Source organism: Haemaphysalis longicornis, unplaced genomic scaffold, assembly GCF_048455015.1.
Source record: "Haemaphysalis longicornis isolate Haplotype H1 unplaced genomic scaffold, Haemaphysalis longicornis Haplotype H1 scaffold_7, whole genome shotgun sequence".
Lineage (NCBI taxonomy): Eukaryota > Metazoa > Arthropoda > Arachnida > Ixodida > Ixodidae > Haemaphysalis > Haemaphysalis longicornis.
The window spans coordinates 139,363,948-139,378,621 of NW_027526422.1; the positions used below are offsets into that span (position 1 = coordinate 139,363,948).

The 14,674-nt window shown below is 47.6% G+C and overlaps 1 protein-coding gene across 1 annotated transcript in view; it reads left to right on the plus strand.

The window, feature by feature from the left end:
- Positions 1-14,674, plus strand: part of LOC144146574 (phospholipid-transporting ATPase ABCA3-like) — a 104,975-nt gene that overhangs the window by 18,625 nt on the left and 71,676 nt on the right. The window contains exons 3-7 of the mRNA XM_077678516.1: positions 726-811; positions 2,796-2,951; positions 7,662-7,911; positions 10,019-10,219; positions 12,055-12,233. Coding sequence (XP_077534642.1) covers positions 726-811; positions 2,796-2,951; positions 7,662-7,911; positions 10,019-10,219; positions 12,055-12,233 — 872 coding nt within the window. The remainder of the gene's footprint in view (positions 1-725; positions 812-2,795; positions 2,952-7,661; positions 7,912-10,018; positions 10,220-12,054; positions 12,234-14,674) is intronic.

Genomic DNA, 14,674 nt, shown 5'->3' on the forward strand with positions numbered 1-14,674 from the left:
AATAGGTCAGTCATGGCCAAAATGACGCCTTTTAGGCTATGCCAGGGCGGCATAATGAGGATTGATTGATTGTGTGGTTTAACGCGCCGACGGAACGCAGGCGATGAGGTGCGCCGCAGTGGAGAGCTCCGGATTAATTTTGGACCACCTGGGTATCTCTAACGTGCGTCTAACACGGGCGTCTTTGCTTTTCGCCTCCGCCAGAAAAGCGGCCGCCGCGGCCTGGCATCGCACCCGCGACCTCGTTCTCAGCAGCACAAAGCCTTAGCGACTGAGCCACCGCGGTGGGTTGCATAATTAGAACTGAAGGGAGCGCGGTTGGTTTTTCCGCGTCTTTCACGGCCATTTGCGCGCTTTCCGCTTCACGTGCACGTGTAATATTAGGCTCAGGTATCACTGGCAGTGTAATCTAAACGTAGCGCAGGTTTACTTGCACTGCACAAAAAGTGTGGCAGGGTCCCTTTAAGGTTGAACTCGAAAAGTGCAAAAGCTTGCTCGGAGATTGTTTTTGAAGTGTTCCTATTATCGATGCAACACCCTCTGTAGCATTGTCCTCAGTAAGGACGTCTAAAACAGAAAAGCAAGGTGTATACGCAAATGAGTTAATTCATTGTTTGACTCATTATAGTGTTCTCAACAAGCATATGTAGACTTGCAGTTGCAGTGCTGTCAAAATAACCCTGTCCTAGTGTTGACGAACTGCCTTCTCCTAATTCGATTTTCAGATGAGCTACAAAAAATCATGGCAGTTATCGAAAACCAGCACGTGGAACTGCAGAGGCGAAAGAAATTTGACTACGACAGGAAAAAGGTATTTAAGCGACTTTTCCCTCTCACTGTATAAAACTATCGCAAGGAAAGACAACTTCCTACCGTTGCTTACGGGCTTTTAAATCTTCCTACCGTTGCTTTTTTTGAAATATGCTTAAAGGGGCCATGCAGAAGAAGCACAGCGTTTTCCAGTTTAAAAAAAAAAAAAAAAAACTGGCCTTTCGTTACTTACTGAGCTTCATTTCAGCACGGAAACCATTCTTTTTTAACAACAACAACAAAAAAATCGCCACAGATATGGGAACCCTTCAAAAATGTGAGCTACAAGAACGTAATATGGGCAGGGGCGACGTATTGTGGGCCAGCCCTAAAAACGCCGTTATGAAGTTGTTAACTGCCCGTGGTCATTCTAGTTGTACAATCAAAGGTAACTAAAGAATCGCCCGGTCATGCTTCGGGGCGGTGGATCAGGTCTGCGTCCGCGAATTGCACAAATAATATTCTGTGACGTTTTAGAAAAATGGCAGGAAAGTGGCTAGGGACTCGCCAGGGGTTGATTTATTTTTTTTTATGTCTAGATTATTTTTCTGAAATTTGCGATACCATTCGTCTTGTTTTCATCGAAACAAAGGAGTCCTTTGGTGAACAAAACGTGTATTTTTTCGTCGTGGCGGCTTTAAGTCCGTGTCCTCTAATTATTGCCAATCGACTCGTGTGAACAGAACCAAGCAATACTTCGTGCGTAAAGCTCTCATCCTCCGCCTTCGGCCTGCCAGACCTCAACTTCGTCCTGTCAGGATGAGCTGATTATTGAACCCAACACCCTCCCTCACCACAAGGCCTGGACGACACGCTTAAAATAACCCGTGTTCACGATGACCCTATACGCATCGACTTTTGAAATGCGAAGTCGACTGGTTGAAGCGGAACCGTGGCTTAGCTGTCTTGATAGGCCAAGGTCGATTGTCTCTTTGCATTGTCTCTTTTACATCGATTGTCGCCTTGCAACCCCATTTTCGACATTATTGCTTGGTCACAAGTCACCGTACCGGAAGAATAGAGGAAGTAAAGGGACTATAAAAATAAAAGTAGCGTTGTAGGTAGCTGAGCTGATACGGACGTACAAAATTAATGTCAAAATGTTTGCTGATCAATTGTGTTAAATCCGTTTAATGCTAACAGGAAGCAGCTGCTTAGCTTATGGTTTTATGTTGGCGTCACTTTTTGACTGAATGTTCTTCTTGTACACATTATTCAAAAACGAATGTGGCAGTAGTTTATTATTTTCGAAATAGATAACAATCGTGTTGGATTACGTGAGTGACGAACTCCATCTAAACCAACACAATTCAATGTAGCTTTCTTCTCTGCTTTGTTCCCTCATTCTCACATTTCCTGATGTCCCTCTTTGTCAAGTATATACGATGTCTGGAGGAATCTTTGTTTGGAGAGTAACGTCAGAAAGTCGGGTGGTAATAATTCTCCACTGCAATGAATGTTTTGAAGCCCATTCTGTTGATTGTCGTGCTCTTTATTTATTCAGGGTAAAGCCTTATGTGTCTCTTTAAAAGTTTGACCTTTATAGACGCCGGTGTCGACACGAAGGTTGCGCTATCCAAGTGAACGAAGACAGGGCAGAATGGGAACAAAGGATGAAGGCGTTTACGAAAAGATTGATTAAAAGTAATAATTCGTAAAGTTTCATTAAGATGAATTAATGTAGATTAGGATGATTAGGTAAAAACGGGAGATGAAAAAATTAAAATGGAATATTGATTTGTTAGTGATTGATATAACAACTAGTTAGCTGGCATTACGGTTGGTTAAGGTTAGTTAGGATGAATTAGGGATGGTAACAAAGCTTCTCTGCTGTGGCCACAGAAGGACGTTTATATTAAAAGTACCCTTCACAATAGTTTCCAGGGTTTTCCCTTCAAAGCACGCAACACTCGAGTGCCCCAAGAAATTTTTTCCGCGTATGGTACGGCAGCATCCCCCTAAGCGGTTCGTATTCCCCTCGCAAGCCCGTCGTGTACCTCCGGCCTTTCCCCCACCCGGACCTGCCGGATGACGCGGCGAACTACCGCGCCAGCGTGGCCTACATCCTGGGCATCGGCTTCCTCCTGCCCTTCTGCATGCGCCTATGGAACATCGTCCACGAGAAGGAGACCGGCACCAGTGTGAGTTGAAGCCGTCGGCCTCTTGATTTCACTGCTCCGTGCAGTTGGAATGCGAAAAGCTCTACACGAATGAGGAGTTTCCTTTTAAAGGGTTAATTAGGAGAAATGACAGGTTTGGGTTTGTAAAATGGAGCGATAATGGTGGTACAAATTTTATCGCAAACATCAAGCAACGGAGAACAGGTGGAGTAGTTGGAAATTCCCTAGTCACTAGCCGAGACAGTGCTATGACGTTACAGAGTCTCATTTCAAGGATTAGCGGCCGCCTCTATACATATTTATGTTTCATCATATTGTAACGTGGCGGCAGAGCCAATGACTCACAGGACAGCTGGGCAATGCGCCATGGCACAATAGCCCGGCGTCGAAGGCGACGACGAAAAGGCGGGTGTGCAGACATGAGTAAATGCAGCTTTCAATAGCTCCCCGGTACCACACGAAGTATAACCGGTTATACCCAATTGCAGCAGTACAAAAATAGGGCCAACCGGCAAAGATAATTTTGTCCACACGAAGGTGGAGAGAAATTAGCGGGAAAGACTTTCTTGCGACCCACCTCCAGGGGGACGAGCCCGGGGGGACCCCTCCTGTCCCCCCTAGGAAAAAGCCGGATAGGGTGGGTTGCTGGGAACGGGAACTTGGACATCGGGATGGGTTATGGGAAAAAGGGTGGGAATGAGGGAAGCAATTTTGCTCCAATCCTTTTGTCTGACTCTCTTCCAAGACTGATTGCTCAGCGAGGGCATCAGACAGTGCCAATTGCCAAATGTGCGGTCCCTGCCACGGGTTATCGCTCACCCATAGGGTCCGATAACTGGGCCCCAACTGTCGGAGACAGGAAGTACCCTATTTAGTGGCGACGGCCAGGTCCCCCCCCGACCCCCAGCTCTGCGGCCGATGCGTACTAACGTCGTCGATCAACTGTCCCGCACAAGGTACTCATGAATCACCAGTGAAGCTTTCCACTATACACGGGTACTTGCAACACCTGCTTTTCACGGTCTCCGGACACCAAAAGTTTGTATGCGAACGTGAACTGAAACCCATGTTGGCAAGCCAACACACGTTCGCAAGGGTCCCACTGGGTCTGCGAGCCCTTTTCTTATGTCCTCCTCTGTGCCTACTCTTTCGCTCAATGAAACAAGAGTCTTTTGGCATTGCCGTGGTGTAGCGGTTCTGCAGAGGAGATCGGTCCGGGCCTACTAGCCGTTACTAAGCCAGGAGAGTTTCCCCGGTCGGTGTACTAACCGCACCTTTCCTCGTTTTCCCCGTGCGGAACACCCAGTAGCTCGTGGTAGCACGTCCCGTGGCAGCCAGAGAAGATCATAGGCCCCTCACAGCAAGGTGACAGGGGGGCGCGACCCCCCCCCCCCGGCCTCATACGGACGGGACAACATCTGGCCCCATGACATTTGGTTACAGGGGTATGTCACTCCCCCCGACTTATAGCGATCAGGTCGCTGGCCCCGCCAAAGCTTGCGGTTACAAGGGTCGCCAGTCCCCCGGCCTGCAACAGTTTCCCGAATTTACTCGGTATTCCCAATGCAACGACTGTACGCTTGCGGCACTTGCTACTTTCGCAACTTGACTCCCCGGCCTCCTCCCACGCTGGATTACAGGGGTTCGCCATTTTCCCCCAGCCAAAGAAAGTCATAGTTGATCGATCTCGATCCGCTTTCCTGCTTCAATCGCATCACCAAGTGCCGGGTTGAGACCCGACCGCCCGACCTCCGCGTAGGACCTGATTCAAGTTGTACCAGGAACCTCCGCAGTGGCGGCCGTTTTGCACGCTCCCAGGGCAGGGATTGTGCGGCCTCCCCGATTCCTCGAGGAGGTCTCGTGGAATTACCGTACTTCCACGCTCTGGCCCCTATGACATTAGGTTACAAGGGTTTGTCACAACCCCCAGCCTGCAGACCAGTTCGCAAGTTCAACAGAACGAGCCCCAAGCTATGGTTACAGGGGTGTGCACGCCCCCGGCTCGGTAGTGGTCTACCCATTGCTTCAGCAATGGTACGCCAACACTACGTGCGAACTGTACCGCTTGAGCGCAGTGGTTACGTTGCAACATTGACCCGCTGGCTTCCTCCCACACTGGATTACAGGGGCTCGCTACTTCCCCTAGCCAAGAGAGTCATAGTTGCTCGACAAATACCATCTTTCGGGATACAAGGGATCCTCTGAGGAACTCCCTGTGGCACTGCACACTCGCCCCCAAAACTGAAGGTTACAAGGGCTCATCAAGTTCCCTCGGTCAGCAGACCAGTTCGCATTAAAGGCCCTTTCCATGCTCCGGTTACAGAGGTTCGCTACACCCCCGGCCTCATTGTGTGTACCCATGCTTCAGCATGGCACGATAAAACGAACTGTACCGCATGTACCCCTATGACTTGGGTTACAAGGGCTCGTCACCTCCCTGGGCGAGCAGATCGGTTCGTGTTTATAGGCCCCTTCCTAGCTGCGGTTACAGGGGCTCGCCACTCCCCCGGCCTCATAGCAGCGCTCACATTGCTTCAGCAACCGTGCGCCACTGTAACACAAACTGTACCGCTTGGTGCAGTTGCACTTCGCAACATTGACCCCCCGGCCTCCACCACACTGGATTACAGGGGCGCGTTACCAACCCCGGCCAAAGAGAATCATAGTTGATCCACAGAAATTTGCGACCGCAAATTTTGTTCGAATTACCATTCCAAGCACCAACCTCGGTAGCCACCCAGGCTGTCCGGGCCTGCGTCCGCATCACGCATCGGTGTTCTTGGAAGGCACTTGCCCTCAGAGTGCCTGGGAGTTGCTTAAGCTCCCATGGGCGTTGAATACCCAATACAGTGGGCCTGGCACACCACTGACTCCTGCCATTGCGACGGACCAAAGCAGGACAGCCGAAACCGACCGACACAGCCCAGTCCGCCGGCAGGGGGGGCCACGAGCAGGCCGGCAGTAAGATTTCCCCCCCGGGTGTGCAGACAGAGCGAACTCTGCCATCATGGCTTGTAAATAATGTAATTATATTCTTCCTCATTCTTCGCCACTGTTCATGTCATTAGTCCTGCCGCCACGTAACAATATTACTTGAATGCTAACATGCAGTAAACATACTGTCTTTAGTGCTGGCCCTGATCACGTCACTGCGGCCGAAAACGTCATTCGTGGCCGAAATAAAGGTGAGTTAACATAGGAACGTTTTTTCAAGCAGAACAATTTTTTTTGTTATCGTGGCTCCTCGAATTAAAAAGACTGGTTTGTCCCTATAACAATGATACCAATTATCGCAAGCTTCAATGCGGTAAAGGAAATGTTCAGGAAAGAAGATATAGTAGTGTCGACTCATCAGCCATTAGACAGCGACTTCGCCCTGTCGCCACACCTGGTTTTGTGCGATCGGAGGCAGGCGGCCAAAGTCGTCGCTACGAAGCACGACTGGGCGATTGTAGCGGCGCCTCTAGTTTGATAGCTTCACTTGAATGCATCCTCCTACAGCCGATGCCGTGATAACTTAGGTTTTTACTACGGGCCTCTGCTATACTACTCCTGCCGATATTCCGTGCGTGTAGCATAAAATTTCAACGTTCCTTAATATCCGTTGCGTTTTTTTTTGTTAAGAAATGTTTTTGGTGGCTGCAGTGGCAATGGGTATGTTACCAGAGGCTGGAGGTTCAAATTGAACAAAGTTGTATTTTGTATTTATGGCCCAGTCACCACACCATGTGTTGCTACTCGCCGTTGCATTTATATAAGTCCGCACTAGTTATATGAGGGGAAGCGTTGCAAACATTGAGGCAATGAACATGCAGTAGAACCAGGGAAGAACGCTTGTGTTTTACATTACATTTTGGGTTGGTTGCTGTGAGTACGAAAAAATGGCGGAGCTTGCAGTAAGTCGGCAAGGATTCAACCACAGTGGAGCAAAAATATTTCTTCCTATATAAGCAGTGACGTACAGACGACCACGCATTGCATTAGGGGTGAAATTGTTGTTCATCTTCGGTCGTCGCTTTTCACTGTGGTAGTAGCAGTCATCGTCATATCCGTCTATATTGTTGTCTTCCTCGTGCGTCACTGGCGGAGCAGGACCGTTTCGTCGGTAGGCTTTCACACTTCTGAAAGTGGAAAGCGTCAGCACGCGCCACGAGCGGCGGCAACCGGCTTTGCGAAATGGGCGCCTGCAGCGCGAGCTTTGTTGTGCTCCTCACGGAGGCGCGGATGAACATGAACTGTTTTCTTGGTATTTTTAGCCAGTGCCACACGCAAGCCTGGACGACATTGGGCGCGCCTTGGTAGGTGCGTAATCACGTGAACGGTAAACGGCGGGAGTAACCATGACCCGAGATTTTTTGATGACGCCGCACCAACTAGGGCCATGAACAGCAGCTGCGCTATTAATAAAAAAACCCCGAATTTGAGCCAATGCAACTGCTAGGCCAAAAAGAGGCGCGATAATTGCGGGACCACGTAGATATAATAAATGCCATGTTATAGAGGTTTTGTTTCGCCATAATGAAAACTGCGAGGAAAAAATTCTGAAATTAGTATCCATGTGTATACGGTTTGCCAGGATTTTTGGGTTTGTCTTTTTTGAATGATGGAAAGTGGAGAAAAACACGTTTCCCGGCCGGGAACCGCCCCCGCGACTTTTCCACTTCCATCGCCCTAACCGTGTCGGGCCTTTAGTTTGTTCCCGTTCCCTGATGCCGCCGTGTGTACTCGCAGGAGCTGCAGAAGATCATGGGTCTGTCGACCGCGCAGTACCTGCTGGGACACCTCCTAACGGCAACGGCCCTGACCTTCGTGCAATGCACCATCCCGTTGGCCTGCATGCTGTTACTGCGCAGCGGCGGGGGCACCACCACGAACGCCTACCTCCAGGGGGCCAGCGTGACGCTGCTGCTTTTCGTCTTCCTCATGTTCTCGCTGATGCTCTCCATTCACGCGCTGTTCGTCTCATGCGTCTTCTGGAACCGTGAGTTTGGAGGGGTACTCTGCTCGCGGCATTGAAGAACAGAGATGAGTGCGGGCGAGTGTTGGTCTCTCTAACCAACTGCACCCAATATGCGCGCTCGACCGAATTGCTCAATCTATTGATTGATTTATTAATCAACCTATCAATGTTTTTAAACATTTTACTTCCGTTCAACGGCCACTTTATTCCTGGGTTTAGAGAACCGCTTTTCAGGGGTTATGGGCGCCTTTACAAGAACTATTTAATATTGCAGGGATCAAAGCGATAATCAGAAGACAGAAACTGAGTGTAGGGATTGTTATTCTTTTGAGAAAGAAAACTGGGTGGGCTACCACATTTTTTTTTGCTGTGGTTGCGTGGGCAGCTTTCTCATCCAAACCAGAAAGAAAACGCCACATGCAAGGAAAATTTTTTTTTGTACTGTAACCCGCAGTGCTTCCCCGCATGCCCAGTTACTTTTGCCTTTGTGCTCGAAAGTACCAAGTTTACATTTTATTCGGGTGGTACTTTCCTGACAAAACTTTTGGAGACCAACAGAGTGTCTCATGAGTAGGCTATAAGCACGGTAACAATGGCTAAATTATGATAGTGTGCCAAGAATAATTACGAGACTAATTACACTGTCTGTAGCATGGAAGAAAAACAGTCTCCTGGTTTAAAGTCGAAGCCCAAGTAACTACGTTTCTTAAGCATTACACCAATTGGCTAACGGAGAGGTTTAAAATTTCACCTAAATGACCAGGATGCTAGAGCATGAAACTTCACCCCGGACAGTTTCGTATGCATACGTGAGAGCGAACGAAGGCACATAAACCCACATGACTTGTTTAACCTACATCTACAGCAGTCGGGAATGCGCACAGTTTGATGCACTGAATCGCGCCCTCTTACGTTTGCAAGTGTTCTCTATTTTGGGGCAGGCTTGTAAGCACTGCTTTGGTGCGGTAGGGCTTCTAATACGCCAGTACATTGCGTCGGAAGGAGTTTGAGACGCCCTTCAAAATGCCAGTCAGCTAAATCAAAGAATTGTGGCAGATGTTTACAGTTTGCGCTCGCACTTTTTGCAAAGTGTATCAACAACAACAAGGACATAAGCAAACCTAGGAAAGGGACCAATATTCCAATATAAACAACAGCAACTCAAACTGTTACCTTCCTAATACTGTCTGAACTGATGCTCTTTGGGAGGTTGTTTCCCTTATCCATTTCTGAAAAAGAAAACTAATTGAGTCTTACCAAATAATCAATCACTTTGCGGCCACTTCTTTGTTAAGGGGATTAGTCATTCGGCAAGTGAATTGCAGGTTGAAACCACTAGAGTTTGAACGTCCATGGCGCGTTCTGGAATGAACCAGCCACAAATTTTTGCGATCTCTCTACATCTATCATTGGACTCTAATGTTCAAGAGTGGATTAGGGACAAAACAAGCATGGGGGACTGAATGTACCGCAAACGACATTGTCGAGTCGCTTACATTGAAGAACCACTAATCAAAGTAATGTGCTTGTGAAGTAGTGCCGATGTAGTCTTGCAATGTGAGTACAGTCAACGTATACAGTATGAGAGCTGTCTTCACTGCCCAAGAAGACGTCTTAAGAGCGCGTTTAATGGGAAATATGAAAATAATCTGAAACAAATGGGAAAGTACGATAAACAACGAGCTGGAAATATGCAGAACAAGAGCTTCCTGATAATGATGTTGTACAGAAACTCAACCCGTCTCGCCAATTCGGTACCAGTAATGCGCGTGTACTTCTGTTAACAGCCACTTTATTACACAACAGTTTACTTCCGCCTAGCCAACCTCAGACAACTTCTCTGACTTGAATATACGAATTCCGTAGTCGTGTCCTGAGGTGAAGGGAAGTAATTTAACCGCGATGAATAAGGTTTCTTTGTGATCTCATTTAGAGTCACAGTGTCGAGTTACACCGAATAAACGAAGGTGTACACCAGTTGAGTGTTGTTCATACTTAATCTTTTAAACGTCTTGAGATACGCGTTTCTGCTTCCTCAGTCTAATAAGTCTTTCCGTGTCTATTGCGTCTTTTCGTAAACAATTTTGCCGCCGATCGCGAAGCGTTCTTCACCCAAGCACATCTGCAGCGAGCATGGCGGTGGCCTTCGGCGTTTTCTACTGGCTCATCCTGATGCTGGCAGTGCCGCTGGCCATCATCGATGGAATCGAGCCGTCGTTGGCGCACTACATCTTCACATCGAAGTCCTCGAAGTACTTCTCGTCTTACACGCCTTGCCTGGGAACCTACTGGATCCTGAAGATGATCGGCATTGCTGTGGATTTCGACGGTGAGAATGCAGATTGAAAGCGGCAGGATATGAGACGTCAGACAAGTCAATCACGTGGATGGGGAATGTAGAATCCCGCTAAATACTCAACTCACTGTATTTCCTCGGGGCTCTTTGAATGCCGTTGTCGGAAGATTTACATGAAAATGGCGTTTGTTGCTGTCCGTTATGATTATGCCGACAATATTTTCCTTTTAACAAAGACGTACACATGATTGCGGTCGCAACGTTTGCGTGGAATTTTTAGAAATGAAACGGGAAAACACAATGTCTTGTGATAGCAGCTCCGAACGTAATCACAATCGTAATAACAGTGATAATAAAACTAATGCAGTGCTAACTCTCGAAGCACCAAATTCTGCCTTGTAGAAGCGGTTATTTAAACACAGTGCAGCCAGCCCCAATATATTCAAAGGTTAGGTTGCATACTGCAAAAACCTATTTCCTATAAATCCCCGACGCATTCCTTCTAAATAATTTTGAGCTGTTAGGCACTTTGCTTTGCACATCAGATTCCACCTGCACGGATCACGAGGCTGGCGTACTGAGTGCAGTGGCCGTTTAAATTCCGCATGCGTGACCTGCGGGAAAAATGGCACGGCGAATTTTACTCGTACCAGCTTTGTGGTTCTTAAAACTGTTTCTTGCGCCCTGACTAAAAGTGTGACGCCTGTATCGTCGTCTCCTAAAATGTCTATCTTTTTTCTGTGGCAGGGTAGCCACGTCACACTTCTAGGACATCAATCAGTCTAGTAGACATCCCAAGTATAAACACTAGGTCTAGAGCGGTTTTTGTCCTTGCGTTTTACACACACATGCATTGCCGCGAGTTATGCTGGCTTGCCGACTCTCTAAGCGCACATTAGGTCGTCCTTTTCGCTCTTTTTGTATGAGCACCTAATGTAAATATATATCAGCCGTCATTATCAAAACTTCACGCAATGCATTTTATAACCGGCGGGCAGGGTGACTGCAGTGGGCTGAAAAGTGAAACAAATAGGTGAAATATATACCTGCCGTCTGTATTTTCTCGTCCTTAGGATTGTTGCTCCGCAAAGGCTTGTTCGACCGCTTTATTTAATTAATGTAGGAAAAGTGCATGATCACGCGCCTGCCTGGCAGGTGAGAGAGCAACTAAAATTTGTTCGTGTCTTGCAGTTACACTGCAAATTGTCCTTGATATCCGCTGCGCGCAAGATTTTGTCGGTGTGGGAAATATGAAGGAAAAAAAATCCGCGCTGTTGATTTTAAGTGCTTACAACTGCACATTCTAGGAGCCTGTCAGCCCCGCGGGCACTTTGACTGAACGTATACCTTGTACACGCCCTGTATTACCGAACCTATTTCACCTTTTGCGATTCTGCTTAGTTATAGTTCACTGCCAGATGTGTGAACTTTGGAGTTTAATTACGCAGCCTCCGCCAAACTGTGGCGCTGCTGCCCAATAAAACCGTAAGACACATAATCACTCATGCGACACCTACCGGAATGCAAGGAGTACTAAAGGCATGAACGGTATTTGTTTTTTTTTACAGCACAATTTTCATTTATCAGTGCCAGTGAGTAGCAATAAGGTATCAGGAGAGCCCACGGGAACAGAATTTTGCATTATCTTCGGCGGCCGTTTCCGACCAGCCCTGACGGCGTTTTGAAACGGGCAACTATTTCATGGCGCCACAAGAACAATTCAGGCGCCCTCATCCTTTGCCTACTTCGCAGTACGGTACGAGCCATTTGGGACGTGTACGAGGTATTTGATAGCAGTGAAGCACGATATTTTGTTATTTGTGAAATTAAGTGTAATTAAAAGGCATTTGTACGCTTGTCCTGTGTAGGAGTTGCCAACTGGGACCTCTTCTCGGTGCAAGCCCTCCACTTGGACACCATTACCATCGCCTTTGTGGTCACCACGATGGCTGAGGGGTTTTTGTACAACGTGTTTCTGGTCTGGTACCTGTACCTTGTCCTTCCCTGGAACAGCAGGGCGCCGTTGCCATTTTACTTCATTCTGCAGGTAGGCATCACAAACCTTTCGTGCGCATTTCAACGCTTTGATTCATGCCTTGTTTTTTATCGCTGCTCTCGACGCCGTTTACTGTCGTGACTGTCGAAAAAAGACCGAAATATCTGTCGCGGTACGTCAGCGCCAGCGGTTAGCAAACCATGCGCAGCGTGTTTGTCCGCAGCATGTGTTGCCAACTGCGCACGTTTTGACACGTCGGTTGCCTGTCGGGTACACTAACGAGTGCGGACGCTTGTCAAATCGGAGCTTCACAGAGTAGAAATTTTGGAAGCAAACTGCGGCCGCCAGACTTAGCCTCATTATTTTCTATCGGGATAGCACGACGCAGCGGCAGCAAAAGGAATCTCGCCGGCACTTCACAGGCCGAGGGAATCACCTTGCTCCGGCAGTCCGTCCTACACTTACCACTTCTGTACGCGTTTCGCTGCGGTATATTACTAGGTATTTTTGGGGTTAGTCTTAACTGAATAGTTTTTGGTATGCAGCGTGTGCCCCAGTCAAGGAGCTCGTCACCAGAAAGCGCAGCAAAGTATTGAAGCAATATTACTGGTCGTATAACTCAGGAGTGCTGCCGAGCTAATAGCATTGATACGATATCTATATCTCTTGTGCGGCGGCAAGACCGAAGGCGCGAACCATTGTAGATGAAGAAAAAATGTACTGAGCGACCATGATGGCGCGAGTGAACCCCGGGGTAAGCCCACATTCAGAACTCCGCCTTCTTTTGTTGGTCCCCCATGGTGCAGTAGGCCATTGTCAGATATATCTTGTAACAAAACTATGAGCGAAAGATTACAATGAAGCTTGAGATATATTCGAGGGGAAAACCCAGCATGGCTGAACTATAAATGAAGTGGAACCGCTTGTAACCTGAAGGAAAGTGAACTCAATAAAATTGACATTGCAGCTGAAATACTGAAAATTACCCTAGATAATTACTACTCCGATCAACAATACCAGTTATGACGGGCTTTGAAAAAATATCAAGAAAACTCACACATAGCTTCGGATCACATAAACACCGAAACAACAAAAGGAGATTCCCCTTTTTGCAATGAATTTACAGATCGAACCTCCAGCTAAGAAACAACAGAAGGTAATTAAGACTATGTTTAATAGATAGGTAATTACCGATTGCGTGTAGAGGTTAACAGTTTCACAGATTCTCATTTTTTTCTGTCATTTAGACTACTTTCAAGTTTCTTGCGCATTCCATAGTACAAAAATCAAAGCGGATAGTGAAAAAAATGCCCGTTTTTTTAAATGAAGTAAACTAGGCATCAGAGAGAAAAGTTATGTCGCAGAGGCTGTAAAGACTGCATTACAGAAATTCAACTCATCCCCGACAGCATAACATTGCTTACAAGCCGAAAAAGCACCGTTTGCGTGTTTCATGGAAACATATATTGCAAAAAATCTAATCTCCTGGTCACAGTCTTATAGATGGTAGTATTGAAATTGCATTTCGGGAGACCACACAGTCGCATGGCCGAACGCACACTCATTGTTTAGGTGAGCTAAACAAGATTTTTAAAACGCTTTCGTAATGTTCGTTATTTCCTCGAAGCTTTCATTGATACACTTTGGACTATACCTGACACATCTCTACAACGGCGTGCATTTCTGCAATAAGGTTTATTAGCCTCACCACTTGATAAGCTAAAAGAAAAAAACCCCGACATTTTTATGGCCTGATAGAGTTACACGTTGAAGGAGCAAAATATAAACCAGTTGTCCCAGCCACCCGCCGAGGCTCAAAATTCAAGCAGCGCTAGTGATGTTCTCAACTGGACTCTACAACCCTTCCGAGAAAAACTTTCACTCTGTCCTTCACGCCTGAAAGCATTGTGAAAGCTATAGGCGGTATTCGTTGAAACGTTTAGTGATCAATTTCTTCGCTTGGCAACGCTGGAAACGGCCACAGACATGGAGGATGCGCCACAGACACGGTGCGGCTTGGGCCACTGCGCTCACACGCCGAAGAAAAAAAAACACCGCGTGCGTCATCTGCTTCATTCCAATCCGATTCTAAACGGTGGCGTCAACAGAGATGTTATTAATCGCACTCACATTCAACTCGGGGCAACACTTTGCGTCCGGTGAGGTAGAGTTGGGAACGTGAAACAGTCATGTGTTTCACAGTCGTGCTTAGCATGGACAAGTACCGCCATCTCGCGAAGCCGACGTAAGGAGTGACGGCGCAGTCGCACGGTTGCATGGAGGAGAAGAGGGGTGCCTGATCTGCCGGCCGTCCGCACAACGTCACCCAGCAACAGATGCTTGGCCACAGATATGGCGGCGCACACTTGGTTGCCTGCAGGCATTCCACGCCATTGGATACCGGCTATAGTTACGCCAGCACGGAGAGGCACTGCGTGATTTGCTCTCCGCACAGGTCCGCGTCCGACTGTGGTTTGCTGTTGTTGGTTTTT